The following is a 21,808-nucleotide window of genomic DNA, read 5'->3' as shown; positions in this document are numbered from 1 at the left end:
AACCTGATCTCCATTGCAGTGGTATTAAGAGGTGGGGCTTTTTTGGAAGTAATTAAGACATAAGGGCTTTACCGTCAATGAATAGAATTGTGACCTTATAAAAGAAGTTGAAGGGAACCCCCAGGCTCCTTACACAGTATGAGGAGGACACAGCCAGAAGGCACCATCTGTGAAGCAGAGAGCCTTCACTAGGCACTATATCTGCTGGCACCTTGATCTTGAGCTTCACAGCCTCCAGAACTGTGAGAAAAAACTTCCATCTGAGGTGTTTTGTTTTGTTTTGTTTTTCAGTAGCCCCAGTGTACTAAGACACCAAGGAAGCTAGGAGAGAGGACTGGAACAGACACCTCCTTAGCACCTTCAGAGGGGATGTGGCCCTGCGAACACCTTGATTTTGGACTTCTATAAGACAATAAATTTCTGTTCTAAGCCTCTTAGTTTATTGTCACGCTAATTTAGAACTTTGCTAGAAAGCACCTTTAAATAGAAGTTTGGCAGCCAAGGCAGGAAGAAATGAGCTTGAGCTTAGCCTATTTTTTTAACCTTTATTGCATAAATGAGTAGTCTAGCTGCTAAATAGATGCAGGAGGAGGGGTCTGTCTGTTTAGATTGAGAAACATACCTTCAAATCTGTTATCTTTTTCAGCCTGAAAAAGTGAACTATACTTGAGTTAGTTCTGTCTAAGCTGGAAATCTGTATTGAACCACACAACACTAAGTTTTATAGTTGATGAGTAGGGAAGTTTCAAAAGCTAGTAGATATTATGAATTGTTTCCCCACAAAGATATGTTGAGGTGCCAACTCCTAGTACCTGTGAATGTGACTTATTTGGAATGGAAATAAGATCTTTGTAAATCACGTTAAGATGATGTTATTAGCATGGGCCCTATTCCAGTATGACTGGTGTTTTTATAAAAAGAGGGAAATTTGGACACAGACAACACACAAAGAGGAGAATGCCATGTAAAGACTCAGACACAAAGCAAGTTGGCCATGTGAAGATGGAGGCAGAGACTGGAATTTTGCTGCTACAAGCCAAGGAATGCTGGGTGCTACAGAAGCTGGAAGATGGATAGAATGACTCTCTTTTAGAGACATTGGAGGGATCGTAGCACTGCCAACACAGTTTACTTCGGGCTTCTAGCCATAGAACTATGAGACAATTAGTTTCTGTTGTAATTTTAAGTGGCCCAGTTTGTTGAAGCTATCACAGTAGCTCTGGGAAACTGATGCAGAAGGACGTGGATTTTGAGAGTACTTTGTGGTCTTTGGGCCTGTTTCTCTTACATCGTTACATTTTGTACAGGTTATCAGAATATATTTAGTTGGATAAACCACAAATTCCTAAACTGTGTTGTGTACAGTGTTCACCTTCACATTTTAAAAATATTAAGGTACTTACTATTACTCAAGTTTGAGAAAGATTGAGTTAAAATGTATTTATGTCTTTATTGTGATATAAGTAAGTTCCTTGGAAAGCAAAACATTAAGCTATTATTCATTAACATTTTGTTATATTAGGTTCAGCCTGTCACCTAACTGGCTTTAAGGAATGAAATATACTTGGTGGCGGTGAGGGTTGGGAGGTAGTGTAGAAAACTTGGAATATAAGTCTGTTCGAAGAGGGCAGTGGGCTCCATTGATGTTAGAATGTGGGGGATCAGATTTCGGGCCCGGGAGAAGGTGGGGATGAGGAAGTTGTCAAGGCAGAGAGTTTAATTAGTGAAATAGTGCTAAATTTTGAGGTGGTTGGTAAGGAAAAGGTTGATCTAGGGAAAGGGTTGGTAGAAGCATAGGGGAGAGCTGTGCTTAGTCACGTTTTCCCCTAGGCTTAGGCCTCTTCTTGGCAAAGAGGTTGATCATGGCTCATATGCAATGATTTTGGAAAGAAGAAAAGCCCTATCATCTTATGCTTGAGTGTCTTCTAATATATACACAGCAATTATTGATATGGTCAGGAATAGCAGTGTAAGTGTAAACTAGTTTCTTGGTATTATTAAACACACGTGCCTCTCTATTCTCTAGCTCTTTCACTCCCTACATCTCCTCTCTTCTTACGTGTCCTCAAGGTACACAGGGACGGATATGGAAACTGTACCAGGTATAACTTGGAAATCTGGCTATAAAGAATTTCAGATTTTTTGCCCAGCTAGCCCTGCTCCCTTTATTCCTTATGTAGCAAACAATTTGAGTATATAATAAATCAATTCTCCAGTACCAAAGCACTGCATTCTTTGTTGCTATGTATGTGGTAAAGAATGCTACCCCATGTTTGGAGTCTGGAATGTGTTTTCTTGGGAATTAAATGCTGCAAGAGAGAGACTAGTTTCCAGTTTTGGTTAGAAGGAAAGGGATTGCAACCCTTTGACACCTTCTACAATACTAGTGATGAGTCTAGGCAAAACACACAAAAACATGCTGAATCCCACCAGAAGGAAAGACAGTGTGTTGCGGTAGCAGCTTCCACACTCCTCTACACCTTCTCCTAGTCAAGTTTGGTAGCAAATGGAGTGAGTTTGGCTATGAAGCCTACTCTTCACAGTATTTATTGTTTCTTTATATTAGGGACAGAGTCTGGCTCTGTTGCTCAGGCTGGAATGCAGGCGCGATCTCAGCTCACTGCAAGCTCCGCCTCCCAGGTTCGCGCCATTCTTCTGCCTCAGCCTCCAGAGTAGCTGGGACTACAGGCGCCCGCCACCATGTCCTGCTAATTTTTTTGTGTTTTTAGTAGAGGTGGGGTTTCACCGTATTAACCAGGATGGTCTCTATCTCTTGACCTCGTGATCCGCCCACCTCAGCCTCCCAAAGTGCTGGGATTACAGGCGTGAGCCACTGCGCACGGTGGATTTCTATAATGTTACAGTGTTGAGGGCCTAGAACAGTGGCAGGTGTGTAGTGTAGTACTCAGTAAAACATTTGTTACATGCAGGATAGAAAAACTAAATTTAAGTAAAATGATTGAATCTTTACAAATAGAAGTCCATTTATAGAAGTGTAGTCTCAGAAAATTTATAATTTTAATTCCTCTAATATGTTTTGGAGTTAGTAGATGCCATGTGTTATATCAAAACTAGAACTTTGGTACGCTGATGTTTATGCCTTTTTATTTTATTATTATTATTTTTTGAGACAGATTCTCGCTCTGTCGCCCAGGCTGGAGTGCAGTGGTGCAATCTTGGCTCACTGCAAGCTCTGCTTCCCGGGTTCACGTGTGTATGGCTCTTAAGTACCTTTTTTGTTTATTAAGTATAAATGTATTGAATAATATGTATTCCAACATGAACACAACAGAAACCAAACTAAAGATTTAGGTTGTGTTAAAATATGACCGATACTGTGGGCTAAGGTCTCAAACATTTTGGTCTTAAGGCCTTGTTACAATCTTAATTTATTGATGGTCTCAAAGAGCTTTTGTTTGCGTTATAGTTATCAATATTAACTGTATCAGATATTAAAATGGAAATTTTGTATTACTTACTAATGCTTTTTTTTTTTTTTTTTTTTGGAAATCCAACTCTCTTTGTCACCCAGGTTGGAGTGCAGTGGTCCTATCTTGGCTCACTGTAACCTCCATCTCTCCCGGGTTCAAGCAATTCTCCTGCCCCAACCTCCCAGGTAGCTGGGATTACGGGTGCATGCCACCACACCCGGGTAATTTTTGTATTTTTAGTAGAGACAGAGTTTCACCATGTTGGCCAGCCTGTCTCCAACTCCTGACCTCAAGTGATCCACCCACCTCAGCTTCCCAAAGTGCTGGGATTGCAGGCGTGAGCCACTGCACCTGGCCATGTATTCTTTAAAGTCGGTTTCATTTTATTCATTTGCAAGAAAATGTCTGCCAAATCCCCAGTCTGAATAACTATATTGTCGTTTCTTCTCTGAAGTATAAACGTTGTTCCATGAAAAAAGTGACTAGTGTAACTTGCAGTTCAAACAATTGCAGTGCTGTTTTTTGAGACAACCATTATTTTAGTATGCAACAGAAGTGCTCTATGTTTACTTAGCACTTTGTTACATAGCATATTAAAAAGATGCGTATTTGAACATTAAGATTTTCATAATATTACTTTTTCTGCTTCATGCAAGGATATTCTTCAGGGATTTTTTTTGTTTGTTTTGAGTCCATAGTGGTGAAAAATACAATGACTACTAGTAATACCATCAGGTCTTGATTCGTAATACTAAGGTGTGAGCAGTTTTACCCACTATTGCTTTGTAACATTGGTGGTAACATTGGTGCAAATGCCAATGGAGTGAAAAATGCAAGTAATATCCTAGTAATACTATAAAAATAATTTTGACCTCACAGATCCCTTAAAAAGTCTTGGGAACTCCAGGGGTCTATAGATCCCAATTACTATGCTAAATAAAAAGTTGATCACATTTTGTCATGAGTATAACAAAATACCATATCTGATTGTAAGTTTTGAACACCTTGAACAGCCTTAACAGTAAAGTACATTGCTATGTGTCTTTTAAGAAAGAATCTTCTAAGAAGATACTATTTTATTGAGAAATATTAAGAGTTAACTTTGCAGTTAGAGACTGTAACTTGACTGGGTAGGGCACTTACAGTAGGGCCTCAGTGTGGTTATGGAGTGATGTACTTCTCCTCTCCCCAGTCCATGTGCCATGTGGGCTTTTTTGTTGCTTGGTTTTTAAATAGTACATTTTATATGACAGTACTGCCAACTGTTTTCTCTCACCCTGGGAAACTGACCTATGAGACTTTCATGGTGGATTTCTCCTAGTTTTCAATAAAAGTTGGAAACCTGCTCCAATTTATGTCAATTATCTTTACTCCATTTTCTTTTCCCTTTTCCTTCTTGGTTTACTTAGCTGAGTTGTGTGTGAGTGCACATATGTATGTATCAATCTGTTAACTGAGTACTAAAGTTAGTTTGTGTCTTATTCATTTGATTTGAGCAAGCATTTGTTGCCCTATGGGGGATGGATGTTGATCTCTTTACAGTTTATTTTTTTTTTTAACTATACCTCGATTCTTGATGTGTATCAATCACATATTTCTGCTGCCTGAACAATCTTTTGGACATTTTTACTCTTGACCTTCCAGAGAATTGACTGAGTGTAACCAATCCATGGACACATGTTTTGATTTACTTACTAGTCTGAGTTACTTAGGATTTTTTTTCCCTCATGAGGAACCAAGGAATAACCACATCTTCTTTCTTAATATACTGTTTCATAAGCATTGCTATGGGTAGTATTTATTACTCTGGCCTCCTTTTCTCTTTGTTCTTCCCATACTATTTGAGTTTTAAACAGAGTTCCCATCTATTCAGGTGATTAACTGGCGATTAACTGTCCTTGAAAAGCTTTAGCATGTGTTCCACTCTTTAAGATTCTCAGAACATGTCTGTTCCAAAGCTAGAATGAGAAGTTTTAGTTGAGAAAGTTTCATTAGCTTTCTATTGTAATACTGATTCCTATTCAGACAAACTCAGTTTTTTATGCTAGTGAGAAGGACTGACTTCTTTATTTTAGTTTATTTTTATTTTTGTTTTTATTTTCATTTTTGAGACAGAGCCTCACTCAACTGCCCACGCTGGAGTGCAGTGATGCGATCTCAGCTCACTGCAGCTACCGTCTCCTGGGTTCAGGTGATTCTCCCATCTCAGCATCCCAAGTAACTGGGATTACAGGCACCCGGCATCATGCCCAGCTAATTTTTGTATTTTAGTAGAGGTGGGGTTTCACCATGTTGGCCAAACTGGTCTTGATCTCCTGACCCCAGGTGATCCACCCACCTCGGCCTCCCGAAGTGTTAGGGTTACAGGTGTGAGCCACCGCAACCAGCTGATTTTTATTTTTTATGTCTGACTTTCTGATTCATTCCCAGACTGACATTGCTTTACCTTAAGTTCTGTGACTGATTACTGCTCAATTGTTGAAATCCCAGCGCTTTGGGAGGCCAAGGTGGGCAGATCACGAGGTCAGGAGATCGAGACCATCCTGGCTAAAATGGTGAAACCCTTTCTCTACTAAATACAAAAAATTAGCTGGGCGTGGTGGCGGGTACCTGTAGTCCCAGCTACTCGGGAGTCCTCAGTTACTGAGCCAGGAGAATGGCAAGAACCCGGGCAGTGGAGCTTGCAGTGAGCCGAGATCGCGCTACTGCACTCCAGCCTGGGTGACAGAGCAAAACTCCATCTCAAAAAAAAAAAAAAAAAAAAAGAAAAAGAAAAAGAAAGAAAAAAAGAAAAGAAAATGTGTACCAGAAGTAGTATGACCTGTCTTCTTATCTCTTAGTGTTTTCGTTTCTTGTCCTTCTTTGTTTCCCTGTTGATGTACCTTGTCGGTAATTTATTCAGTTATTCTACACACATTATTTCCTAGGATAATGTATTTTTATGTTTTAGAAGGATCTTAGTTATAATCTGTGTAAATAATCACTTTTATACATTTAGGAAGCTGGAGTCAATGGGCAATAAGGCAGCTCATCAGAGGTCTTTTGTGTATAAAAAGAAATAAATTTGTAGCTATTGACACTTGGACTTAAATCAAAGTTGACTCATATAATGGATGCTAGTTTACTGCTCTCAAGCCTCAAGAGCTTTGTTGAGACTTTTAAAAATTGCCTAATTGAGATTATGAGTCAGTGTTCCCTATCATCAAATAAACAACAAATATTCTTGTTTTTTGAAAAAGTACTTTGTGAAAACCATTCTTACCTGTGGGCTGTACAAAAATAGGTGACAGGTTGGATTTGACATACAGGCTGTAGTTTGCAGATCCCTGGCTTAGATCACAATGGAAACCAATTTGATACTAGAAGTCTCAGTTAACTAATGAATAATTGATTTGGTGTGTTGCCTGCCTGCCTTCCTGCCTGCCTGCCTGCCTGCCTGCCTGCCTGCCTGCCTGCCTGCCTGCCTGCCTGCCTGCCTTCCCTCCCTCCCTCCCTCCCTCCCTCCCTCCCTCCGTCCCTCCCTCCCTCCCTCCCTCCCTTCTTCCCTCCCCTCCCTCCCTCCCTCCCTCCCTCCCTCCCTCCCTTCCTCCCCTTCCTCCCCTTCCTCTCCTTCCTCCCCTTCCTCTCTTTCCTGCTTTTCCTTCTTTTCTTTCTTGTCTCTTTCTTCCCTCTTTCGCCCAGGCTGGACTGCAGTGGCACGATCTCGGCTCACTGCAGCCTCCACCTCCCAGGTTCAGGCAATTCTTGTTCCTCAGCCTCCCGAGTAGGTGGGATTACAGGCCCGTGCCACCACGCCTGGGTAATTTTTTTGTATTTTTTTTGTGGAGATGGGGTTTCATCATGTTGATCAGGCTGGTCGCAAACTCCTGACCTCAGGTGATCTGCCTGCCTTGGCCTCCCAGAGTGCTGGGATTTGTAGGCGTGAGCCACCATGCCCAGATGGTGTACTGTTTTTTAATGTCTTTATATGTTGGTATTTATAAAGGTTGATAGGTCCTAATAAACATCGTGTGCAATAGGTACTTAAATATTTCTTAATGAGATGAGCTTACTCTTTTCCCCTTTCCTAATTCTTGGAGATGTCTGTCTGAGATCTGACTCTGTTTTTGGTCTTCTAATGTATTTTTTAGGTCTATAAAAACGCTTTCTTAAAAATTACTTCATGACCTCATACTCTCGCGTGGCTTGCAAGGTTCCTGTATACAACTCTATAACTTAAACTGACTCAAGTCTTTGAAATTTAGAAGTGGAGGAGACTGTCTGATTCAATTTTCTCATTTTATAGATGACACAGAGACCCAGAAAATTCACATCACTTGTCTAAAATCATATAGGCCATCCGAGATGTTATTTTTAATTTACATCTGAGCTCTGGATTCCAATGAAAAAGAGAAGGAAAAGTAATTTAAGTTTGTCACTTCTAAGTTATAATTATGCTTAAGTTTTGGACTAAATTATGTTTGTAAGATAAAGTAATTTCGATTACACATTTGACTTTGGAGCATGCAAAGGGTGACCAGATCTCTTAAAAATGTGCTATAGGTAGGAGATTTAAGAAGATAATCTTATTTCTTTCTTTCTATCCATAACTCTTTCATCGTGTTTTTTTTAGTCATTTAAATTTAAAATAATGTAATTGGGGATCACAGTTGGGCCCTGGCTTCAAGAATGGAATCAGAAAAGAGTATGCTGTCTGTCATGATTGAGGGTGACGTTTAAGGTAGTATTTAATGTGTAGAAGGACTAGGAGAGGATTAAATATTTGGAGCAGTAGTTGTACAGCGAGTATATGCTGAACTCAGTTTTGTGATGCTGAAAATGCTGTACGTATTCAGTTCACTGAATGAGTCATAGCTGGATTGCCTCAGTAGTCCTGTGTTTTTGTAATATTTGCTGAATTATTGTCTATAAAGTTATGCAGTTAGATGATATTTCATGGTGAACAATATTAAGTGAAGTTTTGAATATAGCCACCAATTGGCTAAATATTAAGGCTAATTTTGTGTTTGCTTTTGGCTACTTTGATACAGCTGTGGTTTAAGTAGTTGATTGTCTATAAGTGATTGGAATTTTAAATAAAAGCTTTTATGAGTATACAGGCGATTTCTGAGAGGAGGAAAGTTACAAAGATCTAATTTTTGGGAGGATCTCAATTACTATTTAAGAATGAGTAAATATGATCAGGTAGAAGATACAAATAAATGCTTTGTGAATTTATGAAGTGTCTATTTTGAATATCCTGTTTATTTAATAACCCATAAGCTTTTTGAGGGCAGGACTTCATTTATACATAATATACTCTTCATCAGGCCTGATACCTGGGTGGTAAAGTATAAAGATTGGATGAGTGTCTCAGGGCTGTTTTGTGACCTAGTTTAAAGACAGTTGTTCTAAAAGATACCATAATGGAGGAATTATAGTGGTAAGTCTTCTTGTGTACCCATTGAGATCCAATTCCTAGTATCTAGTACTCATGCAGGCAGGTGAAGACTACATCACATTCTAGAGCATTCATCTGGCTATATAAATAAACCATAATGGACAAGTTCTGCAAAGCATTATTTAGTCCACTAATGAAGTAGTGGCATTTTCTCTGATTTCACTCTTTGGCACATAGGCTTTTACGTTGTTTTACAAGTAGGCCTTTCAAGGTCTTTTTCCTTTAAAAAACTTACTTTTAATTGCCAGAAACTGATATAGCACTATAATCAGTTAAATAATCAGTTTATAGCAGTTTGGACAGATAACTTTCCTGTTCTCATTCAGTATTTATTATGACTTAAAAATATACCAGCAGTATATATTTATTGAAATTTTTATAAGCAATAATTTATCATTTTGATTTGTATTTTTCTTTGCCCTGGAATGCATTAGGTGGTGTTGAAGCATCACTTATTACTAGTTTCAGCTGGGAAATTGATGGCCTTTGCTAATCAGAACCAGCATTGTGAAAAACCTTTGCAGGCATCCAAGTTTTGGACTGAATGATATTAGGGGAGAAGAATACTTACTCTGTTTTCTTTGTCAGTCTATCTCACTTGGATTCCACCTAGCCCATTCTCATTTTGGGAAATCCAAAAAATAAAATAGTTGCTAATTGTTACCTGTGACAAACATATTCATGATAGATCAAATTATGATTTAATTTCTTGTAATTGTATCATGGTTGGGGTTGGATGTTTTGTTTTTAAAGTCATTCAGTTCAGCGTGCCTTCAGAATTGAGTGAGTGCCTGCTGTGTGTGTTGAGCACAATACTGCACCTTACTGGTGATTAGGCTAAAGTTGAGCAAGGTGTCCTCCAGAGCGTTCACCATCTAGTGTACTATAGTACTTCTAGACCAGTGCCCTGGGCCAGTATCCTCAAAGGAGTATTTGCCTTATCACTACATTAAGCATGTAGTAAACATTCAGGTTATATAAAATTAATTGTACTCTTTGAATTAACTTTTTTGTTGAAGAGGGTACCTTTTCTTTGGATGAAGATGTTATAGTTGTCACTCTTCCTTGGTGGTTTCCCATCTCAGTAATTGACAGTACCAGCCATTCACTTGTCCAGAGAGAAACCTTTGATTCTTTCCTTTTCCTCAACTATGCCTCAACTGTGCATCCAGTCAGTTACCATTGAGTCTACCTCCTCAATATTTTTGGAACCCCAGTGTTCCTCTGTGACAGTCCAGGAGTTAGTCTTCTCCTGGATTACTGCAGTATCTTCCTAATTTGGCTCCCTAATTCCCCCTACTCCAATCTAGCTTCTTTATAGTCTGTGCTTCTCCCTGCTCTTCCTGAAACTGTTTAATGGATTTATTTTCTCTTAGTGCCACCTTGAAGGTCCTCCTGAATATAGTTTCTGCCTGCGTTTCAAGCCTTACTCGCCTCTGTCCTCACTCAGCCCTTCCACACCTGCTGCAGCTCATGGGATGCTTCTGTTCACTCCCTCCCTTCCCGGAGCACCCTTGTTTTCAGGCCCCTCCTTTAGTCTGAAGACCAAGGACGCTTCTTCTAGGTATATTCCTAGACTGCTAACTTTAGTTAGGGCTTCTTCTGTGTGTGTCCACTAGAAAATTGTCATTGCCTCCCATTTGTCTGTCTCCCTGTGAGATACAAGCTTGATGGGTAGTACTTAGTCACCACTTTCTCCACAATTTAGGGCAGTAGCAGTTTGTCACATAGTAGCCTACTCAAATGCTTGTTAATTTGTGATTTTTTTTTTTTAATCTGTTAACTACTTCATAAAGAAATCCATGATGTCACAGGACAACCAGTATACTTCCACTTTAGATATTTCTTTATACTGAATAGATGTGAATATATCATTTTTAAAGAGGAATCGGCAAACTACATTGTGGACCAAATCTAGCTCGCTCTCCTTTTATAAGGATCACAAGAATGGTCTTTACATTTTTATAAGTGCTTAGGGAAAAAAAAACAAAAGAAGAAGAATACTTTATGATACAATATTATGAAATTCAGATTTCAGTGTCCATAAGTTGAGTTTCATTGGAACACAGCCATACTCGTTTATTTACATATTGTATGTTGCTGCTTTTGTACCACACAGCGGAGTTGAGTAATTGTGACAGACTGTATGGTTGATAAAGCCTGGAATTTATTGTCTGACTCTTTATATAAAAGTTTCCTGACCTCTCCTTTAAATCATTTCTGTGACTTGAGAACAAATTCAGATATATTTATCTATATTAAATATACTTGAGTCATGCCTCAGTTATTCCCCCACTTCATGTTCAGGATTTAAGTATGTCCAGTAAGAGAGCATCATTTGAGTTTTGGGAACTGTATTCCAGCCTATCTCATACATACCTAGAGCTTTTTGAGCCTTGAACATTACAGATGAGATGTTGAGAAAATAGAGACTTCATATCCTCCCAAGTTTCATAGACAAAACTGGAGTGGATAACTCATGGTTCTTCCCCACCCAATGGTCTTTTCCCAAGTAACTAATATTCTTTTTTAACGAAATCAGTCTTCTTGCAAATAACTAACATTTTTTATTTTTAAAATTTACTTCTTTTTACAGTTAAGGATAAAAATTGAGCAACTTTTTATGCTACTTGATAAAATCATTAAAATATTATGCTAAAGCCCTCTTAAAAAGGTTGTTTTATTTTTGCCAGTATGTTACTTTGAAGAAAAATAGCACCAGCCATGTTTTGGTTGTATTATCATTTTACGAACTATTGGAAGTAACTTTGTCAGGGTTTATTGTTAGGCAATGTAGAACCTTTGTTTTACATCATTTAATAAAATCAAATGGTTTTTACAACATTGTTTACATCTTGTTTAAAAATATTTTACTGAGAAAATAATTAACTTTGTTTTATTTTTAGGGTTATATCCTGTGTTGTGACCTCATGGTTTAAGTGGGAATAAAGATGAGTATAAGCAGTGATGAGGTCAACTTCTTGGTATATAGATACTTGCAAGAGTCAGGTGAGTACTTTTATAAAGTAAATAGGCCTCAAATTATTTTAATATTCTCAAAATAATCTTTCATGCATTTGAAATTTGTATCAGTCCAAACCGTTGAACTTTGTATGTTTCCTTAATGTCTGGACTGCCATTTTAAAGCTATGTTTTACTGCATGGTTTAACTCTCTGACTCTTTCAAATATGTTGGAAACAAGGCAATTATTTGTAACAGTTCGGCTTTCACTGTTCAAAGACCATTTTTAAAATTTGTTATGAGGTGAGATTATTGCATATGTTTAGTAGGAACGTAAAAACTTTTAGCCACCATCAGTTTGATAATGTGTATCCAGAATCCTCAATTAAATGTTGTTGGTCCTAATTGTAGTTCGTGTTTTGGAAATTAAATTAACAGTATTTTCCTAGAATGCTTTCAAAATTATTATCCGAATTGATTAAGTGTATCCTTGTTCTGAATTGTTACTATTGTAATGGGAGTAATTATAAATAGAAATCATTGAAAGCAACTAATATTAAATCAATCAGTGATCTTCCAAGTTTTATTGATAGATAGAAGGAATACTGCAAGGGAAAATGTGGATGGGTTAAGCAAAAATTTAAAAGTAGAAGAGGGAACACGGTTGGGTATGGGTGGAGGTATAGGATGATGAGAAAGGTTAATTGCAATGGAAGTGCCGATTGCTACTAAAAAATGAAAGCATTTGGTGGTTTCAAATGTCATGGTCTAGAGATTGAATTTTAGAAATTATACTGTAAAGTTACTGTAATGTTTTAGTAAGGTGAGGTGCCCCGTAAAAAGATAACTTTGGTAGTCGAGTGTGAGGGAGGATGGAAGGATGAAGTAGAGGTCTGAGCTTGTAGAATATTGAGCCCCCAGTTTATGGTTTTGAGACTTGAATCATTTTTCTTGTGTGGCATAGTTAGTTGTCCTTTCCTATGCAAGGAATACAAACATGGCTTTCGATCTGAGAGCCTGTTGCTTGCTGAGATTTTCCCAGTTGTTCTTCGGTGCTGAGCATTTTTTGGGGGTAGAGGTTTTTCTATTCCCAAGATGATCACTGCTGCTCTCTGAGGTGTAACAGCTGTGAAAGTGATGTCCAGAAGGACAGGGAGGGAAAGAGAGATTAGTATCCAAGCCCACAGAGAATAATTTATGATGAGGCTTTGAAGTTAATAGCTCTTGTTTTGTTTTCTTTGTTTAAACTGGTAGACTGGTACTGAAGGCAGATCTAAAAGACGACTTCCAAAGAATGTTTTGAATAAGATAAAATGATTAATAAAGTGAAAAAGTAGTAACTAGTGATTGTTACATATGTAACCTGTAAACAAGTTTAACAATTGCAAATACTTGTGTTTGAAAATTGTTATGTAGTACTTTCAGCCAAAATGGAAAAAAGTTTTTTGGTTAGAGCAAACTCTGCTTTCTGCTTTTAAATTTGATCACCTTTTAAGCCAGAGCTTTGAGACTTTTGGACACTGGAGCAAAAACCATGTGAAGGATCAGTAGATGGGAAATACATTGTAAAGGCTTGTTGCTGTATGGTAAAGACAACTATTTAGGTTGAACCATATAAAGTTACTGCTTTTGGAAGTTAGAAATAGTTGAATAGCTCAGCAGTACCTTGTGGTGGTGTTATTGAGAGCACTCATATTTTTCCTTTTCTAAACAAAAGTCCACAAATTGATACTTGATGTTACTGTAAGAAAACAGTAAAAAGGAGCAATAAAATAATATTCTCGTTTAATTTCTGAATAAGTAGATTAAATATTATCAAAAGTGTGTTTTTGTTTTGTTTTGTTTTGTTTTGTTTTTGAGGTGGAGTTTCGCTCTTGTTGCTCAGGCACCTCCTGGATTCAAGTGATTCTCCTGCCTCAGCCTCCCGAGTAGCTGGGATTCCAGGCATGCACCACCACACCTGGCTAATTTTGTATTTTTAGTAGAGACGGAGTTTCTCCGTGTTGGTCAGGCTGATCCCAAACTCCCGACCTCAGGTGATCTGCCAGCCTTGGCCTCACACAGTGCTGGGATTACAGGCGTGAGCCACAACACCTGGCCCAAAAGTCTTCTTCAACTTGCTTTTCTTCTTAGAGAAAAAATCCTTCTAAATTCCATATTTTAAGGTGTTTTATATTGAAATAAACATAAAGCAAAAATTTTAAAAAATTTGTATGGTAGACTGATATATCAAGTTCTCCATGATTGTTTAGTATGTTCTTAGGTGTGCTTTGTATATTCTTTACAAAGTTTTAGACTTTACAGTGTAGTGGCGATGCTAAATCACATTTCTAAAAATGTGAACACCAGTCCCTCAGTAAAAATTGTAACTTCGTATTTACATTATGATTTATAGGGAAAAATCAGACTCAACTGATGACATTTTGACTTATGGCAGTTTTCCCAGTACTGCAACTTGCCGTAAATTTAAGAACTGCTTATGTAAGAGTTCTGAAGTTTGATCCTCTGACTACCTGCATCAGAGTCACACTGAGTGGGGCCTGGGAATCTGCATTTTACAAATGCCCCAGGTGATTCTTTTGGCTTAATAAAGTTTGAAAGCCACTGGTCTATATTAGTTGTAGGACAATTAGAACTTGACAAGAAAATTGACAACAGGTATTTAGCATATTCACAATATCGTGACAGAAAAATTATGCTGAGTATTCAAGATAAAGTAGAAAGCATGGAGTGTACACCTGCTGCAGTCTGGGCTATGAGAACATATCCTAAAGAGGGGGCTGCCACCCAAAGTGTTTGTGTTTGTGGGTCAGGTGGAATCATGAGGTAGCAGAAATAATGAGGCATTTTTATGTCTTAAAGGATGCCATGAGATACTTATTTGAAATTGCATCCAGAAATAGGATACGGAAGAGAGTTTGAGAATGTTATAGTTCTGTGAACTCAGCACAGGGTTCAGACAGAACCCAGAATCTCACCCATAACAAATGCTCATAGTAGCTTTAGATCTGGGCACTTGCCACTTATTCCGAAAGCTTTTTCTTGGTTCTGATCTCCAATTATACTAAAATATGACTATTTTTTGCAATAGATCCTAATTCAGAATCATCAAGTACAGTAATGTCTTCTCTGGGTTGTTTTGGGGATTCGTCATATTTGTCACCACAACCTACAAATGATATACTTATTGAGAATTAGTCATTCAATATCTAAGAAATACGATATAAATTACTCTTAGCTTATAACTATGTTTCTTGAAAGATCTAAAGTAATACTGAACAAACTGGAATCTTTATACTGCTGCTTTCCCTGCAGTAGAGCACTGAATTGGATTAGGAGATAGCAGAAAAGGAACATCGTGGCCAAGGAAGGATTTGTGCAGAGAGATTCAAAGGACTGGTTTGTGAAGACTTCCAAAAAGGAAAAATAAAATTTCCCCCTGGCCTGTCTTATTATCTAAAGACTGTCCAAAAACACGTTGTGAAAGTTTTTATGTTTTGATAAATACGTGGTTTAGTAATACTGTTTTTCTATAAGAACTTTTAACATTTGTTCTCGGCATATTGTTCAGTGTTGACTGTGGTATCTATCTCCAAAGGGAAAATCACTTAAATTGTTTTAAATGTTTTTTACTGTTGTCAATACTAGAAGATAGTATCTGTTGAAAGTTTCCCTCCTCCTCCAAAATTACATACATTCTCAGATTCATTTTTTTTCACTTACAAAATATGTTGCTGTGGAGAAGGGATTTACATTGTGATATTCAGCCTCAAATATTTGATGGACTTCTCTGTTTTAAATAAGCCATCCTTCGGACTCATCAAAACTAAAGAAAAATATATTTATTGTAGGGTTTTTATTAACTATTGTAACTTTTTATTTTTTGCAATTTTATCACTAGAAAGTTCACCCTATGCAAATTTCTTTGGTCCTCACCATTCTGCCTGTTTATGAAGTAGACTTCCCTATTCAACAAATATTTCCTAGGGAATAAAATGATTTTTTTCTTTTTAGAAATGACTTGAAAATTGAGCATATTTGATATAATACTGTAAGTAATGATTAACTTGATTCAAAAGTATTGTTCCTTTAATTAGTGTTTGCCCAAGGGCATTAATTTCATTGCCCTAATAACTTATCTAGCAACCATATGCAGATAAATACTTAGTGGTACATGCTAAGTTGCATAAAGTAGAACCTGATACAGTGTTAATTTTAGAGGCACTAAGGTGGTTTGGACCTTTTAATCTCTCCCCCACCTTTTGCGTCACCATCGACTTCTGTGGTTATTTGCAGTTGTGGTTTTTTTTTTTTCCCTGAAGAAATAGTTTCTGGCAATTATTTTTGAACTTTCTGACACCTGTCTTTCTTACAAGAAAACCTCTTTTCTATAAGAAGATGTCATTTTATCTTGCTTCAGTTGTATATTTGCTTTAGGGAAAGAATTATTGATACTAGATTTAACTATTACATGTCTAAGAGCTCTATAACTCCTCCATTTATGTTGTACTTGACTGTTGGAAGCTGTGAAACAGTCACATCTTATAATTGAAAGACTAACTGGAATTGCAAAATCAAAATGTCCTTATTGCTAAAATGAGTAACTTTCTAGATAGTGATTCTGAATATTATTACTTTTAAAAAATTTATTTAAAAAATAACTGATGTTGCATACTGTCTCCATTTATAGGAAAGATGATATATAAGAAGGAAATATATACAATCTGTATTAAGGGTTCTCTAGAGGGACAGAACTAATAGGATATGTGTATATATGAAAGGAAGTTCATCAAGGAGAATTGACTCACACAATCACACCGTAAAGTCCCACATAGGCCGTCTGCAAGTTGAGGGGCATGGAGGCCAGTGGTGGATCAGTCTGAGTCCCAAAACCTCAAAAGGAGGGAAGCCGACAGTGCAGCCTTCCATCTGTGGCCAAAGGCCCGAGAACCCCTGGTAAACCACTGGTGTAAGTCCAAGAGTCCAAAAGCTGAAGAACTTGGAATCTGATGTTCAAGGTCAGGAAGCATCCAGCACAAGAGAAAGATGAAGGCTGGAAGACTCAGCAAGTCTAGTCTTTCCTATGTTCTTCTTCTGCCTGCTTTATCCTAGTTGTGCTGGCAGCTGATTAGATGGTGCCCACCCAGATTGAGGGTGAGTCTGCCTCTCCCAGTCCACTGACTCAAATGTTCATCTCCTTTGGCAGTACTCTCACAATTTTATCACGGAACAAGTTTGTATCCTTCAATCCAGTCAAGTTGACACTCAGTATTAACCAGGATGATATATAAGAAGGATGTAGGCTTCAAGAGTTTGGTTTATGAAGGTTCTCCTTATCTCTCTTGCACCCTAGCTCCCTCCATTTTTTTCCCCCTAACTTTTTCAATGGGATTTTCTGTCTCCTTAGAAATAAAGGCCTTGTACCATACCATTTTTTTTGAGATGGTGATTATTACTTCAAATGTTCTATTTGTTTGTAAGATCACAAGTCAGAACCATAGACAATTATTTTTTAATTTAGACAACGTGATCACAGTAGGCACAAACTAACCTTTATGTATAACATTAAAGCTCTGACCTGTACTGCCATGTAACGTATAGCTCTTTCTTTCATTTTTTTTGTTTTATTGTAGCAGTTTCACATTAGCCCTGTAATGGCTAATGAATATTACAGTGCAGTTTCTTTGTTGACTCAGATAAATGTAACTGGGCCGTTCTGTCCTGCGTACCTTATGCCCAGTGCCATTTATAAACAGACATTACCAGTGGATTCAATGGAGTCAGGTTAAAGTGGTTATCAGTAATGTGCTTCTAGGCATGAAGAACTGCACTGAAGAGAGCTCAGCGTCTGGTATGTCCACCTTCAGTCTGCCTTTCAGTTTTTATTAGTAGATGACCAGCTACAGAAGTGCAAGTAGGTATATAGTTTTGTTTTATAATCAAATGTAATATAGAATAACCTTGATTTTACACACATGGTTGTATCCATGACTAATTAACAATAAACAGCAAGCAGTTGTCATAAATGCTGATAATTACAATTCTGTTTCTTTCCCCAAATAAGTTTTTCTCCTCTTTTTGTAAGCTGAATTACCATTTTTTGCTGACGCAGGAAATTCATATTACACAGTCCTGCTAACACACCTATCAAAGGACAATGGCCCTTTAATAGTTGTCAAACAGAGAATTTGTTCAATGTTAATTAGCATTTTTTTGTTTGTTTTTTAGGACTAGCCAGCATAGCGAGAGTATAAGGAAACATGTAAATTGCTTTTGGCATTATTAATTTGTATAATTTTTTTGGAAAGCAATTTGGCAATGATGAAAACCTTCTTTAAAATGCTTATATCCCCTTCAGCGTTTGAGGGAATCCATCCTAAGGAGAGAGAGAGAAAAAAAAAACACACTGTACATGGCAAAAGCCTATACATATAGATATTTGAGGTAAGATTCTTTTAAAATAGTGATCATTGGAAAAGTTCAAAGGTACAGCTATGACATGAATAATTTACTGGCTGAGTATTACGATGCTATTTAAATTATTTCAGAAAGTATTATTTATTTAAAATGTTCATAGTTACATGTATTTTTAAGGGCAAAATTAGGGCATGAAATTGTATGGCTAGTGTATAAGTACTAGGTCTAGCTCTTCAATGACAAAGATCCCCTGTGTCATTTTTTTCCCCATCCTGTTTACCTTTTCTAATATCTGGATCTGTAGGGCAGAGTTGGAGTCAAGGAAGCATTGGATGATGAGAACATGAGTATAATTTTGCTAGGTTTTTCTGACTTGAAGCTTAAATAGGACCTTAGATCAATCAGATGTTCATTTCAGATGCAGTATGTTGTGGTCATATTTAAGCTTTGCCTTTTTCACCGGTTTGTCTCATCTAGTCATCCTGTACCATAACCTTGGTGTTCAGGGTCCATTTCCTTATTCTTGTATTGCCTATTTGCAAGGTAGAGTTGGCAGGCTCTATACGACTAACTCTCCTTTGAGAACACAGTCCCTAACATTCTTACAGAAAGCACTTCCTGAAACAAACAATCTATAGAAAATGGCTGTTTTGTGATCTCATGCGTGCCACCCCACTCCCTACCAGCTGCCGTTGCTTGTCTCTGTCACTGAATGACTATATACTTCATGTGTTTCAGCCTTATTTCTTTCTGGAGTCTCTCTTTTACTCCCTAAATCTCAATACCCTAGTCAGTGTTTAGAGTACTTGATTACAGAGGCACTATCAGATTTGCTCTTACCCTTGGAAAGAAGGGATGCTATTTTAGATGGTCATGCCGGATTCTAACATTTAACAGATTTAGGTGGTCTCTTTTGCCTCCTATTATATAAATCAAAAGCTGTCCCTGGAAAAAGCCTTTTCTGCATGTATATTTACAGATAAATGGAAATAGCTTCTGGCACGAAACTAGTTCAAGTTTTAGATTTTTCCAAGGAAGACTTAAGTCATATGCTTTTTCTGGAGTCACAGATTTTTTTTGATGTGCCAAAATACATTATAGTATAATTGCATTCTAATTTAAAAAATGTTTATTGAGTACTTGTTGACTCAGGTAATGTGCTAGTTTCCCAGAATTAAAGGATTACTAGACATAAACCCTTTTATCAGGATCCCAGTCTAGTAGTCACACAAAGGCAAACAACCATAGCCACAGAGGTGATAACCAGTGTGGTAAGTGCCACACGTAAAGAAATTTTAGGATCAGCATAGGAGAGACTGATTAGCCCTGGTATAGTGAAAGAGGATTTCACTTCCATTCGATAGGAGAAAGGGCAAAGGAGCATATAAGGCTCAGAGGCGTGATATATAACACAGCATATTCAAATTATATCTATTTGCCACCACTTGAATTTATGGTGTAATGGGAGTGAGACTGGGGGGTATGTAGTATTGAGATGAGACTGGAGAAACAGAAGAGCCAGATTACAAAAACAACTGTGTGCCATAGTTAGGCGTTTGACCTTTATTATGAAGGCCAAGGGAATCATTGAAAATTCTCAAGCAAGAAGTGATATGACCAGTTTTTGTTTTACAAGTAATAGTCTAGCTGTAGCTTGGCATATGTACTGAATTGAGGAGGAGGGGAAAGAAATGTATATAGCAAAGTGTAATGGGGACTAAACACAGATCTAGCAGAAAAGGTAAGGTGATGAGCATATACAGATGGTAGAGTGGTAGGATTTGGAGTAGGATGGTAGGATTTGGTAAATTGTCAAATGCCAGGGACCGAGAAAGAACAGGGAGTTAGGAATGACTATGACTTTCAGGTGTAGTGAAATGAGATCAGAGGTTTCTAAGGAAAAGTAGTTTTAGGGAGGGGAAGAAGAAAAGTAATTTCAAACATCATAATTTTAAACTGCTATGTAATGCCATGGCTAGAAATAAATAAAATATTCTAGTTGAAAATAACATTTAAGCAGAGCGTTTAAGTGTGGAACTTCTCTAGGGTAAACATTAATGAGAAGTGCCAAAACAATGCTAATGACTACTTCAGGGATGTTTTGTTGCTATTTGAGAGCACCGTAAGTACATCTGCAGTACCTTGAGATGCATGTAAGCACCTGTGATAGGTTTTCTCCTGGTCTGACAGAACAAATTCAAGATATCTGCAACATTCCAGCCAGAAATTGGCACAGTTCCACCTGCAACTCTTAGGCTATTCTTGGACGTATTATTACTTTAAACTTAAACTCTGTAAGCTAATTAAATAGAGTCTAAATTGAACAATTTTGACTATTTAAATTGCAGCCATGAATAAAGTGTACAGAAATCATGTACTTCAAACAAATTTATAAGCATTACATAAGTCAAGACACTTTGAAAACCTTGGCAGTAAATATGGCAGTAAGATGGCTCATTGTTTCATGCACTGTGTAACCACTTTCCAGGACCCTGAGTTGAAAACAAAAGTCGTCTTTTACTTTCTGTCAGGAAACAGGAGCTCACTCTCTCCCTTAGCTTTATCCTTGACCATATTTTAACTGTTCAAGAGGAGTAGTAGAGTCTCTGAATGAATTTGAATCTGTACTTTCTCGTTTATTAGTTGTGTTTTTCCATTAGATTATAAAATAATAAACTTACATGTTTGTGCACAGTATCTAGCGTATGGTATAGGCCCTCCATAAATGATGTCTTCTGTCTCAAAGTTTTCTTAAATCTCTTAAGGTGCTTGGCTGTTTAGCTGTTTTTACTATGGATGATTTACTGTGAATTTATTCAGGGAGGGGGTATATAATTGAAAACAGGAATCTCCAACCTCACTGCTTAAGGATTTTACTGCTGTGTCTCTCATTGTTTCTCCCCATCCTCCCTCATCCTTATTCTGTTTTCTATCTTGGTGATCTGAAATCTACTCATATTCGGGTAGTTGTGGGTTTCTTGATAGGGACAAATCAAAACGGTGCTTCTCCACCCCCCGCCCCATTGGTATCTTTCTTAGCTATCTCGGTGAGTTCAGATTAAGGTGAAAATTATAAATGCATTTAATTATGATCTTGCCTATGGGCAAAATCAGGGGCTAAAATCAAGGTCTTAGAGGGAACATTTTTCCACTTACCTTTTCCACTGTGGGTTAGATGTTGTAAACATAATGGGTTAGGTGTTCCAAAGAGGGAAGGTGGGGGTTATAAGGAAAATCAACTTAGGTGTACTTTGACTATCAAATAACCAAATTTTCCTAGCCACATGCTGTTTGTGAGCCCACAGTATTTTATACTAGACTGTTTATCAGTACCACAAGGAATATAAGAGTGGAAGCACAAAATCCAAAAAAGACATGTACTAAACACTGAAAAACTAGACAGTCTAGCCAACAGAGATACTATATAGATTAAATCAGTTTAACCAAGACCCAAAATAAGCCCATATTTATTTCCTTTATTTAGTATAAGTGTTTATTAATATTCTGTATTACATGTACAATTTAATTGAATTGTTTAATATACTTTATAAAAATTAC

The 21,808-nt window shown here is 37.4% G+C and overlaps 1 protein-coding gene across 11 annotated transcripts in view; it reads left to right on the top strand.

Annotated features, from left to right (window-relative positions):
- Window positions 1–21,808, top strand: part of LOC105489990 (TBL1X/Y related 1) — a 185,037-nt gene that overhangs the window by 128,575 nt on the left and 34,654 nt on the right. For 5 of the 11 annotated variants that reach the window (XM_071091272.1, XM_071091273.1, XM_071091274.1 and 2 more), the window contains one exon: window positions 11,778–11,880. The exons of 5 other annotated variants lie outside the window; for them this stretch is intronic. In XM_071091272.1, coding sequence (XP_070947373.1) covers window positions 11,823–11,880 — 58 coding nt within the window. In that variant the 5' untranslated portion in view covers window positions 11,778–11,822. Of the gene's footprint in view, window positions 1–11,777; window positions 11,881–11,912; window positions 18,278–21,808 lie in introns of those variants that run through there. One more of the 11 variants, XM_071091279.1, reaches the window with a different exon arrangement.

This window comes from Macaca nemestrina, chromosome 2, assembly GCF_043159975.1.
Source record: "Macaca nemestrina isolate mMacNem1 chromosome 2, mMacNem.hap1, whole genome shotgun sequence".
Lineage (NCBI taxonomy): Eukaryota > Metazoa > Chordata > Mammalia > Primates > Cercopithecidae > Macaca > Macaca nemestrina.
Note: the sequence above shows the minus strand (reverse complement) of the source record. Positions and strands in the feature narration are given on the sequence as shown.